This window comes from Ipomoea nil, unplaced genomic scaffold (assembly GCF_001879475.1).
Source record: "Ipomoea nil cultivar Tokyo-kokei standard unplaced genomic scaffold, Asagao_1.1 scaffold2926, whole genome shotgun sequence".
Classification (NCBI taxonomy): domain Eukaryota; kingdom Viridiplantae; phylum Streptophyta; class Magnoliopsida; order Solanales; family Convolvulaceae; genus Ipomoea; species Ipomoea nil.
Genome location: NW_017619354.1, coordinates 4,819,982 through 4,833,330, shown reverse-complemented (window position 1 = coordinate 4,833,330; position 13,349 = coordinate 4,819,982). Strand labels below are relative to the sequence as shown.

Genomic DNA, 13,349 nt, shown 5'->3' with positions numbered 1-13,349 from the left:
TCATCAATCTCACATGCAAAGTAATCATGAACGGTAAATGATGAAAGCGACTTTCCTTAGCCTCTAGCGTCATGCTAGACAAATTATACAAGGTAAAAACACATATTATCGAACTCTTTAAACTAGTTATGTCATACATAATCTATACTGATATGTTCCGTATAATTTTTTTTTTTTTTTATATCAAAAACCCCTCATATTTATAAAACCTTAATGCAACCCAAGCTTTTACTTTTTTTCTATTTCTCATCATCATCATCATTACGTACCCCACCATCATCTCTCTTATTTAATCCGGCTTGCCTCAGATTCTCTCACTCCCCTGGAGACGAAACCACTTTTCTAAGAAAACCAAATCCAAAACCAAAACCGAACTTCTTTACCAAACCCTCCACCCGACCCAAAAGAGGCCAAGAATACGTGTGTATCTATCTGCGTGCATGTATCTATGCCTAATTATCAATTTTCGTCAGTTTAATCATTCATCCGTAGAATTTGTTCAAGTGTTCGATCGCTTCCAATCTGTGCTCCAATTTATTCATGATCGCTGAGCTCGATCAGCTTCGACGCAAGCTGTGCTAGGGTTTCATTAGGGTTCTGGGTTTTCATTTCTGCTTCCGATGGAGTCCGATGACGATATGCACGACGCCAACGACCTCGAGTCCGTAGACGAGGACTTCTATAGCGATGGCGAAGGCTACGGCTACGGGGATGCCGTCGGCGACAGCGACGCCGATTTAGCTGACTACGAATTTATGGGCAACGAGTCTGATGACTCTGATGAGCTCACTACCAGTCGTTCTCAGGTACATGTCGTTTGTATTCTAAAGTTGCCAGACTTTTCCTTTCGAGCTAAGTGTGGATTATAATCAACTCAACTGAACTATAATCTGAGCTTCATTTCGTACGAATTACGCGTACTTATCAAAAAAGTGTGGACTACGGGTGAGCTTAATTGTCTTAAAATCCACAGGTTTTGAATTTATTACCCGTTCATGATTGGGGTATCGGTATAATATTCATATGTGAAGGATCAAAATATTAGAAAAGCATTTTTAATCAATTGATTTGCTTTTTTTTGATGCATAATTAAATTGCTTTTGGCAAAGTGGGATATGCATATAGGTTTCCCAGAGTGACAATTCAACTTTGTGTGAACTTGGATCCTCTTAGGTCAAGGGGCTAGGATTTAATTACGCATTAACTAGTCATTTAGGTTTATGGCTTGGTTTAGATGGATGGTTAAGGAATTAAAGGTTTGAGAGGGGACTTGTTGCATCATTTTTTGTTTGGTGACTCTTGAGGCAAAATCTCTCAGACAATTGTATGTGAGTTGCTAGATGCTTGTCTGTCTGCTAGCAGCATTACATACTTCATACTTGAGCAAATAAATTTTCAAATTTGTAAAGTTCCTATTGTTGATTGTTGGGGTTAGGCACTGAACTGGTAATTTTTATGAAGAAAACATATATTACTAACTTTGATGCATCATTTCTCTTATTGATAATTAGTATAAAGAGAAAATTATTCCATATCTATTACGAACTTTGACACTTTCATTTTGCTTGTATTCATCCTCTTTTGAGTTTAAAAAATGCTGATTTTCTCTTTACACACCCAGAAAAATTACACTGTCTTGAAAGAAGAAGACATACGCCAAAGACAAGAGGATGATATAAATAGAATTTCTGCTGTCCTTTCCATACCAAGGGAAGCAGCATGCATACTTTTACGCCGCTATAATTGGTAACTCAATTGCTCTTGGATGCTGTAATTTACATCTTCGGTGGTGTTGGGTGAAACTTGTACTATATTCAGTTGTGACTTTGATATGTTGAGCATAACTTGGAAATGTCACTACCGGTTAATAATATCATGGTGTTACTGCTTGTCTGCTTTCAATGGTAAATCTCTTTTAACAATCATCTTTTAGGAGTGTGAACAAGGTGCACGAGGAATGGTTTGCTGATGAGGAAAGAGTCCGGAAAACTGTTGGCTTGTTGGAAAAGTCTTTTCTTCAACCATCCAATGTTAAGGAAGTAAGTAATTGGCTTATATGGCAGATATTGTATTTCTTCAATCATTTGTCTTGGTATTATCTACTTTATGGTTGCATTAAAATGTTTTTTGGGCAGGTGGTGTGTGGCATATGCTTTGATAACTATCCTTCTCATGTGCTGGTTACTGCTGCATGTGGTCATCCCTTTTGTACTACTTGCTGGAGAGGTTAGTTTTCTTTAATTTTGTTTGAGATAACTTGTTTGTTACTTATTCCTGCTGTTCCTGCTCTCAAACTGAATGGTTTCTTTCTTCCATTTCAAGGATGTGCTCCTCATTCATATAATATTCTGCATGTCTCTACGTTGTTCGGTTATTAATTTATTATGTTCTCTTTGTTTCTTCCTTTTGTATGTGTGTGTGGAAAGTGTCTATATTTTTGTAAATGCATTTAGTGAGCTAATGGCCTATTGCCTACTAGGTCACTCTGTCTCATTTCTTTTACTTAAGTTTTCAAAATGTTGAATTCAACTTTATAAGGTATAACAATCATGTTAAACTTTTTTCCCATATCCATTTTGCTTGAGTTTTTGTGTATCTCTGCTGCTTCTACTCTCAAAAGCAAACGAGTAAATTATTTCTTTTGTATTAGGAGTGTGCTCTTATATTCATATGATATTATGCATGTTTCTACAATGTTGAGTTAATATGTTATCTGTTGCATTGTGTTTGTTCTTTGTATGAAAAGTTTCTATGTGGTTGTGAATAATTTATAAACTCACTTAGTGAGCTAATAGCCCAATGGCTACTGGGTCACTTCCATAGTTATCATGGCGTCGCCTAGGCGACGCCTTGGCGTCCTGTCGGTGGAGACAGGACGCCTGGAGGCTTCGCCTCGCCTGAAAATGGTGAGGCGAGCTCCGGCGTCGCCTTTGCATCCTAGACGACGCCAAGGACGCCGATTCGGCGTCCAAACCCATAAACCCTACCCATTTTTAACTTTATCTTTTAAAAAAAAATGGTATGAGAAGAAGAAAGCCAACCCAGTGACCCACAGCCACCGACGACGCCGTCCCACCGCCGTGGGTCGTCATCGGTGCTTCTTTCTTCTCCCACCGCTGTCGTCGACTGCCATTCTTGATTTTTTTTCTTCCTTTTCCTTCTTTCTTTCTTCTTGGCTTCTTTGTTCAGACTTATTTACTTTATATTTACTTTATTACTCCTAGAAAGTTGTAGCCTTGAGAAAATGAATAGTTTTCTGCTTCTGTTTTGTAATGAAAGCTACTGCAGCTACAACTTCCTAGAATATAATAAATAAGGCTGCCTATTTCCACTGCCTATTTCCACATATATTATATATAATTCTTCCCAATATATATTCTCATATTATTATTATTATTATATTTATATAATATATATAATATATAAAATATGCTGGCAGTAATTGTTGTATAATATGAGAATATATATATATATATATATTACTCTTCGCCTAGGCGTCGCCTAAGCGGGCGCCTAGTCGCCTAGGCGACAAGGCGGTCGGGGAGCGCCGCGACTTAAAAGGGCGCCGTGATAACTATGGTCACTTCTCCATTTCTTTTAGGCAACATTGTTTTCAAAATGCTGAATTCAAATTTATGAGTTGTAACTTTCATGTTACACTCTCACATCTGATGGTCATAGGGTTTTGGTTTTTGGATATATTTTTGTGCTTCTTGTCTATCCCTAGAATGTGGTGTTCTAAATTTCTATAGATACTGCTCGACTTTCATGTGCCTTTGTAAGCATGATTCTTTGAGAATAATGGCTCTTCATGTAATTTGTGATGACGCCCATTTGGTAGCCATGTTTTGCCTTTGACATTGTATAATTATTTGAGAAGTTAATTAAACAAGAAATAATCATATTTGGCTCTGACAAAATAGACATTCTATTTTTAAAAAGCGTATATGTATTTTGATGATAATTAAATACTGTCACATTTGGATTTGTCTGGCTTACTAAGGAAATTGCTATAATTTCATTAGCTTTCCATTTTTACCCTCAACCGCTCTTGATTTTTCTTTTTACACTATCTCACATGTCAAAAGAAATCACTAAGCGATGAAGTGAATATGATTTAAAGGGTACTGCTTTTCTTTGGTGAAGCACAGAAATGTAAGAAAGCTTTGGCATACACTTATTGGGGAAATTGCTATAATTTCATTAGCTTTCCATTTTTACCCTCAATACGCATAATTTTTGTTACACTTCCCACACGTGTCAAAAGCAATCGCAACTGAACACAGAAATGTAAGAAAGCTGGACTGAAGCGACGTCTTTGATCCGAAGAGAGCAACACAAAAAGTGATCCCTAAGCTCATTTTGTTATATAGCTCGAAGTCGATTGGTAAATGGAACCAAAATTAGGGTTTTCATGGAATTTAGTGGTACACTCTTTCACTATTGTGTCTCCAATGGTCTCCTCAACTGAACATTTTGCAGCCAATTGTTGCTTTTTCCTTTTGAATTTTGGGATTCCCTGATTTTTTTTCCTTCCTCAGTAAATCTGATTCAATTGCCTTTCTCTCATCTTGCCATGCTACTTGATCAGCTTAGCTTGCCAGTCTTCTTCTTCTTCTTCTTTTTGTTGCTGATAGTTGTCTCTTGGTCCAACAGAGAGTTACACTAAAGAGGCGGAGATTGTTACGCTCTGTCCACTGTAGACAGAGTTCTGACATTGTAATTTATATATTATTTAATTGGAACATATAATTTTATCTAATTTTAAATATAATTTCTGTATTTAATTTATTCAAATCATTTAATATTTTGACATAATTTATTTTAATCAATTGTTTAATGAAGAATTTGAGTCCTTTGTTTCGGGAGGACTATGAGTATTAAATGTTGTTGAGTAATTGAATATTTTATGTGACAGTATGATTTAATATTATCAAGTGATTTTTTTTTTTCTTTTTCGGGTTAGAAAAATCTGCCATGTAGTTTCTCATTGTGCGTTTTTTTTTGTCTTTTTCTTTCTCTTCTTAGACATGCCTCATCTCTTCTTTTCTCATTCAAATCTAATTGATTGTTCTTCAAATTCAGGTTGTTTTTAAAATTTTCTTCCATTCTATAACCATCTCAGCTTCTCACCACCTTTTGTTTTGTTTGTTGTTGGTTGTTTGTTTGTTTGTTTTTTTTTTTTTATATTTAAAGCCCCGGTAAGGTTCTTCACTTCTGTGTCCATAACTCAACATAGGTAACCTAACAATGAATTTTTCTTCTGAGTTGACAACTGAGTCTGTGATGACACCATTGAAGTTCACACAGAGAAGGAGCACCTTGGAGATGTTGTTACTGCTATTGACTTGCAAAAGTATTACTCCTAACAGAGTAAATCCCAGAATCCGCTTGCAAGAGGAAGTTGCTGCTGCTGACAAAGTAAAACCCATTTTGCTCTACATATGCAATTTGCCTCTGGGATTTTGTGAAAATAACAGATGGAAAAATGACTAAAGAAAGAGAACACAAGAAAAAGGAAAAAGTGAAACAAAAGAGGTGAGGGACTTGAAAAGAAACAAAACAGAGGAATTAACAAATTTCTAGTGCAAATGGAGTACTACTTGCTGACACTATGGAATACTAGGCCCATTAATATCAAATGCTTTCCAGGATAAATTGGGAAAAAAAGAAAGCGGTGGCTATTTTTGGAAAGTTGATGTTACTTTGGGACGGACAAAAATGGAAAATAGGATAGGTAAATGGGATAGAGTGAGTACTTTCTATTCAATGAGAGTACATAAAAATATTCCAATAAATAAAAGAACACAGTAAAAGTTTCTCAGGTCTTGATTTTGTAACTACTATTTGTTACTTGCGTGATGACAATTTTGTGTCTGTACTTTCCAAAGTCAGTGCACATACTATTTACTGTAATATTGTTATTTTAAGGTTATCATTATCGTGTTCCTGCATATCTTAGAGTTAGAGCTGAAAAATAATGTCAATTATTTTTTGTGTTTGCTCTGCCAGCTTATATTAGCACATCCATCAATGATGGCCCTGGGTGCTTAATGCTAAGATGTCCTGACCCATCATGTGGTGCTGCTATTGGTCAAGATATGATTGATAAGTTGGCATCTGACGGAGATAAGCAGAAGTATTACCGTTACCTACTCAGGTCTTATATAGAAGATAACAGAAAGGTGAGCATAACTTGGAATCGTTAGCTACTTGTTCTTCAATTAATCTTGAGTGCAAGTACTTGTGTGCTTTGGACCTAATCAAGTTATGGAAAACATCTAGAGGATTCACATTGAACATGACCTGAATGTACTGTGTGGAAATAATTTTAATTGCACCAACATTTGCACAAATATTTGGGCTCTTTTCATCTTATGCAGGTGGTGCATGGCAAAATTTCCTTTGAATGCATCTATCATTGCCTTCCTTCGTTTAAGGGTTAGTCTATTCATTTAATGCCTGTCTATAAGTTAATTCTTTACTTGTTTCTGCAGACAAAGTGGTGTCCTGCCCCTGGTTGCGATGGAGCAATTGAATATGTTCTTGGAAGTGGGAGCTATGATGTCACATGCAGTTGTGCTTACAGTTTCTGTTGGAATGTGAGGGTTCTTTCCTGGTTCTTAAATTTTGGTGTTTTGATCATAAGCTCATTTTGCTTATTACTATGAGCTGACCCTGGCAGTGTACGGAGGAAGCCCACCGGCCTGTAGACTGCGAGACTGTTGCCAAATGGATTTTGAAAAATAGTGCTGAGTCTGAAAACATGAATTGGTAAAGCCAGTCACTTGCTCAACTTTTCACTGTGGTCATTTCTGCTGCCATGAAAACTTGAATCAAGCGTTGATTCTTATGATTTAGAAAAGCCTAACATTTGTGTCTCTGGATCTCAGGATTTTGGCCAATTCGAAACCCTGTCCAAAGTGCAAGCGACCAATTGAAAAAAACCAAGGCTGTATGCACATGACATGTACACCACCTTGTAAATTTGAGTTTTGCTGGTAAGGATTTCAACCTGTGTCTTTAACTGTGAAATAAAATCTTTTTGGCTAGAAGTTTATTTCAATTCCGTTCTTACTCTCATTCCCTTGGTCTCAAGGCAGTTTTCCCTTGCCCTCACCATTATTATTATTATTATTATTATTATTATTATTATTATTATTATTATTATTATTATTATTACTATTATTAATTATTTTGAGTAGTGGGGGAGCAATTGGAATACTGAAAATCCATGAATATTGTTTTTCAAATGAGTGTTTTAAATTGTTCCATGTTGGTTCTGTAGGTAGATCCATAGACCTTTGTGGATTACAAGCTCATGCTAATGACACCTTATTGTATATAATATATTCTATGTTATTAGTGTTGCAGTTCCTTAATGGTGTTGTTTCATGACACAGGCTATGTCTTGGTGCATGGTCAGATCATGGTGAGAGGACTGGTGGATTTTATGCATGCAACCGCTATGAAGCAGCAAAGCAGGAGGGACTGGTAAAGTCAATATTATGCTGTTTGTTAATTTTTGCACTGTATCTCATTTCTTCCCTTTTTGTGTGGTAAATAATTGGTATTAAACAAGTAGGTGATGATTTATTTATCTATATATGACTATATGTTTTTTGGTGTATGCCAATTTTATACATATAGTATGATGATGCTGAGAGGAGGAGAGAGATGGCCAAAAACTCTTTGGAAAGATACACTCATTATTATGAGCGATGGGCTACAAACCAATCGGTATGTTTAAGTAATTTTGTATATTCCTGTCAGTTCAATGATACTCTCTATTACCTGCAGGGCATAGAACTGCAGAAACTTTATAGCAATCACGACTTTATTTGGATTTGTATATTATTATGAAGATTGAAGACTATAACTTTGGGAACATTTGTTTATTTGTGTTCATGTAATAATTTCACCAAAAGTTCAGTTATCAATAAAAGAGTAAATATTGTTATTGCTGCTGGTGGAACTTAGGAGGAGGCTGGACAGCTTGCAAAAATGTTATAACACCTAAATAGTCGCCTAATTATCATAAAGCACTATCCAGCTTGAAATAATTCTTGTGACCTAGCTTGTAAGTTGCAGCGTCAATTCTACATCAGTGTGCCATGTTTTGTTTGATTTGGAAGTGACCTTTGTGGTTGTCAATTCTATTTACCAATGCAAATTACATTATATATCTACTGTGCTTTCTTCCCCATTTGAGTGTTTGTAGCTTGTCTCTTTTTTGTAATCTGTACCTTGAAGTATGAAACTATGAACCATTGAAATTAGTTCACTGAACAATTTAGTGCCCAGCTCATTTTTGAGTTTTTAAAATGCATGGTCTTTCAATTGCAGTCAAGGCAAAAAGCGCAGTCAGATTTACTTCAAATGCAAGCTGTACATGTAAGTGGAGGTGCCACCATACTTGAGGGGCCAAAAAACAGAATTGATTTATTGCCATTATCAACTTTTTTTTTTTTTTTCTTGTTACATAATTAATAATAAACTTCTTTTTTTACTTGTGCTCCCTGTGCAGCTTGAGAAGCTTAGTGAAACACAATGCCAACCTGAGTCACAATTGAAATTTATTATTGAAGCCTGGCAACAGGTAAGCTTTGCAGTCAAATATATAAGGAATTCTTACGAACCCATGAATTAATTTGCTTCAGGGGATTACCCAATTCAAATTTCAAAGGCCCAAAATTTCTAGTTAATTGGTTTTCAACCTCACAATTGCCATTCGTTTACTCCATGAGCATGTTGGGAGTTTCTCCGAATCCATTGCTTTGTTCATCTGATATATTCACAGTGTCAGTTATCAACAATCTGTTTCTAAAATCAAGTACTGTTTGCTTTTTTGGTCATGGAATGTGGAGTATGCAGTGATCCTTCTACATTTTTCAGATAGTTGAATGCAGGAGAGTGCTAAAGTGGACATATGCGTATGGATACTATCTTCCTGAGACTGAGCAAGCAAAAAGGCAGTTCTTCGAGTACTTGCAAGGTAATTCATTTCCTTCTGTCCTTTTAATGTAAACAAAGCATATCTTGATTCTGTTTTGATTTGATAATGTATGCCGCATTTGGTCTTCCATGCAGGTGAGGCTGAGGCTGGTCTAGAGAGGCTTCATCAGTGTACTGAAAAGGAACTCCAGAGTTATCTTAATGCAGAAGGTCCTTCCAAGGATTTTAATGATTTCCGTACAAAGCTTGCTGGTCTGACAAGGTTTGTTTTCATTTCATTTATCATTATTATTATTTTTGAGGGAGGGGAAGGGAGGTTCTGTTTGGAGATGTGCATTATTATGGTATTTATTTTCAATTGGCTTATATGACATTTATAACTGAAAAAGTAATTTGCATTTAGCAACCTCAGTTTTTAACCAATTTATACTTGACAACCTACATTTCTACATGCAATAACAAAGCAACCTCTGCCGCCTTTATTTTAGTAAAAAGTGCAACTTCTGGTGGAATTTCCCACCGAAAAAGTGTACTCATAAAAAACCCAAACTCTTTCTTTCTCTGTGAAGCTGATACATCTCTTAATGGTTAGGGGTTTGCTTTCGATTTAAGCATGCAGATTTCTGCTTGATTCAACAGGGCAAATAGAATTCTATTTGACATGAAAGGGGGAACATGGAGAGCATTTTGGGGTGGACAGAGTGGGGAATAACCATCAATCATTTGCTATGCATGTCAAAACACATGATAAATTGAATGCTAATAACATCCTTGCCTGCTTGATGTTGGACTCGTCTTGATTAACACTAAGAGCATCCACATTTATGGATTTTGGTCTAGTTTTTGCAGGTCAAAAATCCATTCAATGGTTTTTAAACAAATGGGGCGAATAGTTTTTTCCATGTTTTTTCTCCTGCAAGACCCAAGTTTTTTGTGGGTCCCGCAGGAGAGAGAAATGGAAGAATAATACTCCATTTATGCGCGTTTGGTGCACATCCAGTGCCCAGCCGGGCGCGTTCAGCTGTCATTTTTTTTTTAAAAAAAAAAAAAAAGAAAATTGTTTTTCCTTTATTTTTTTTCTTCCTTTTTTCCCCTCCCTCCCATTTTCTCTTTCCTAGTCATACCTGCAAAAACCCACAAAAAAACTTAACAATTGAGGATGTTCTAACGTGTGTTTGATTAATATAAAACAGTGTGACTCGCAATTACTTTGAGAACTTGGTAAGGGCATTGGAAAATGGTCTATCAGATGTGGACTCACAAGGAGCATGTAGTAAGACAACGAGCTCAAAAAATGTAGCTGGGAGCAGCAAGGGGAAAGGAGGAGGTCGAGGAAAAGGTTCCTCCCGGGTAGGAGGTTCAAGCAAAACTACAGATGATTCAGGTGGTTGGGCCTGTGATCAGTGCACCTATATAAATTCCAAGTCTGCAGTTGCCTGTCAAATGTGCCACCATCGACGATGATAATGGTGTGCACTGGTGTTTTGCGATAATCTCCTCGATAAATAGAGGATGGAGCTTGCAAATGCAGTAGGTGGTGCATGCACAACATGGACTATGTTGAAGGGGCATCTTGTTTGTGGTTTTACTGTAAATAGTTTGTGGGAGTTAATGAAAATCATGGGTGGGCCAGGGCCTGGGGGATAAATGCAAATTTACTCGTTTGTCTTATGTTAAGTTTTAGGTATTCAGGTCCTTGATATGTATAATGATGTATGGACTCTGGATTTTCTCTCTCTAAACCATTGTTTCTGGAACTGAGCAGCCTGGTGGAAAGTTCCTATCTCTGTAGCTATAAATACAAGGACCTTAAAAAGGACATACTGTTTTGTGTTTGCCAAGTAGTTGTGGATGAATTGCTTGATGTATTTATTTATTATCTGCCGCCACTTACAATTAGGTGGACACGAGTCTCTTGACGTTCAAGTTTCAAATGAAAATATTACATGGACTCAAATTTTACTCTATGGTCCAAACTCTCACTATTTCATGTTAAAGGAAAAAATTACTCATATTGCTTATAATTTTTGTCACAGTAGGGAGTTTGTTCCAATGAGATACAAATTTCTTCTTTTACTTAAAGTTTAAAGCTACTTTCTGTTCTTCTGGGGCTTCACTTGTGTTTGTTTATTGGTGCTGGGATTTATTGTGTTGTTGCGTGTACTTTATTGTAAATGGTTGAACATGCACACACATACGACTAATTTTAAAAAAGGAATCTAACTACATTCTCAAATGAATTTAACTACATTCTCATTTTAAATCGAACTTATACTTGTTTTTAACTCATACATTTTTACCGTGTTTGGCAAATAGTTGTTAGCTGATTGGGTTGGTAGGGTCCAAAGTTTGAATGGGCACTACTCCAAGGTTATTTTAAAATGTTTTTGTTTTAATAAAAGAATTATATGTTTACAAAAATTCAAAATTATCATTTAATTATTTTCAATTAACTCATACAATATTTTAATTTCATATATTAAGAGTCTTTGTTTTTATTTTGCCTGGACCTATAAAATTATAGGACCGGCCCAGCACAGGCAACTTACTAGTTTAGTGTTAAGTCTTGCATATCATTGGTGTAGCAAAAATGAGTGATGGTGAGTGTACGGGTGTGTTATGTCGTCCTCAGGGGATAGGGGGTTATGGCACGCAATATGCAATCGCAATAAACTAGGCACTAGCATAAGGAAATCAACAAGAAGCTAAGCAAACTACAAGTTTAAGGAATTGATAAGACTAACACATATACACAAGGATAAACACAAAATAAAGAAATAGGACTCAAGCTAGGGAGCATTATCATCTAGATGCTTTAACAACCTAAGGGATTAGGGAGAACAAGTAACCAAGGAAACAAGCGGGAATGCACGTAGGTATCCTAGTCTACGAACCATTCTCATGATTAATAAACAAGGATTAGAACAAGGAATTGCCCCACTTTCGTGGTGAATCAATTCCAAGTCCATCAAGCACACAAATCATCAAAAGCCCCCAACTTCCCCCATTTTCATAGGAAAAATCGGGTTTATGCAAGGAGTAGCTTGGAATCTTAACCCAACTCTCATTGAGGCCAAGAATCCTCCAAAACATGTCAATGAATGTTGTACACCAAGCATTAACAATATACAAACACAAATCCTTCATAAACTCAAGAACCCTAGGTTAGAGTTCTTCCCCTTTTTGCAATAATCACAAATCAAGCATCAAGATAGATAATACAACCCTAACTCAAGTCCATAAACTAACTACTCATGATTAAATAACATAAAGAACACAAAAGCATAAGTAACAAACATAAATCTTGCAAAAGAAAGGGATAAAAGGAAGGAAAGCTTCTCTATTGAAAATGGATGATAGAATCTTGAAATCCAAGTGTAGATCCTTCAATACAAGCTTGAAATATGATAAAGAACCTAAATCTACACCTAATCTAATACTAAAATATGAAAAGAAAGAGTAGAAAATAGTTAGGGTTCGAATGGGGTTCAAAACCGAGTAAAAATGAGTGAAAACTCAGCTAAAATAGAGCAGAGACGAGGGGCTCGACGCGTCGAGAGTAATTCTCGACGCGTCGAGAATTTACAGATTGCAAAACGCGATCACACTGCCCAGATTCGACGCGTCGAGAAAATTCTCGACGCGTCGAGTGCTTCTCTGCAACGCAACTCCGACTTGTAGGCTGATTTTGACCACTTTATGCTCAGAATTAGGCTTCGATTTCTTCATGAAAGTTGTAGCTCTTCGAGTCTTCTTTCCAATGGCGCAAGAATCACATAATTTGGATATTTCTAGGCCGAGGTATGATCAAATTACCAAACAGTGGTCAGTTTCGGGTGAAATCTGTAAGTTCGGAACTTCAACTTCAAAGATGATTTTGACCACTGTGGCTTCCTTTTTAGGCTTTTATGTCTGAATATGAGTTGTAGCCCTTTAAGTCTTATTTTCAATGAGACAATAATCATGTAATTTGGATGTTTTTAGCTTGAGATATGGTCCAAAAACCATGACGTCGACGTGCAGGTCGGGAATTGCACTTGCATGGTCGCTTGCTTCTCTTTTGCTTTGGTTTGCCCAAATGATTAAGACCATTGAATACACCACTCTTAGGCTTCCTTGGAAGTGTTTTGCTCATCACCTTAGCTTCTCCTTGGCTCCCATGAACCCTAAATGTATCCATAATGCTCCACATGACTCCAATGTCCTTCAAAATGCATGAAAATATTCATTTTTGCTTCCAAAGCTTTTCAAACCAAATTCCTTGCAAAATAACACAAATTAGTCCTAATCTAATGAAATTTGGAATGATAAATAAACAAAATGGCTTAGTGAAAGGAGCAAAAATATAGACAAATAAGCACTTATCAATCATACGCTAGGGTGGACAAAAGACG

At 36.5% G+C, this 13,349-nt stretch overlaps 1 protein-coding gene across 1 annotated transcript; it reads left to right on the top strand.

The window, feature by feature from the left end:
* The first annotated feature begins 299 nt into the window (after positions 1-299).
* Positions 300-10,831, top strand: LOC109162002 (probable E3 ubiquitin-protein ligase ARI7). Its single transcript, XM_019310617.1, has 15 exons — positions 300-806; positions 1,622-1,746; positions 1,934-2,039; positions 2,136-2,226; positions 6,013-6,185; positions 6,498-6,602; positions 6,686-6,774; positions 6,894-7,001; positions 7,404-7,494; positions 7,651-7,740; positions 8,347-8,394; positions 8,528-8,599; positions 8,896-8,995; positions 9,091-9,217; positions 10,149-10,831. The coding sequence occupies exons 1-15, from the start codon at positions 621-623 to the stop codon at positions 10,417-10,419; spliced, it is 1,782 nt and encodes a 593-aa protein (XP_019166162.1). The 5' UTR covers positions 300-620; the 3' UTR covers positions 10,420-10,831.
* Positions 10,832-13,349: the final 2,518 nt, after the last annotated feature.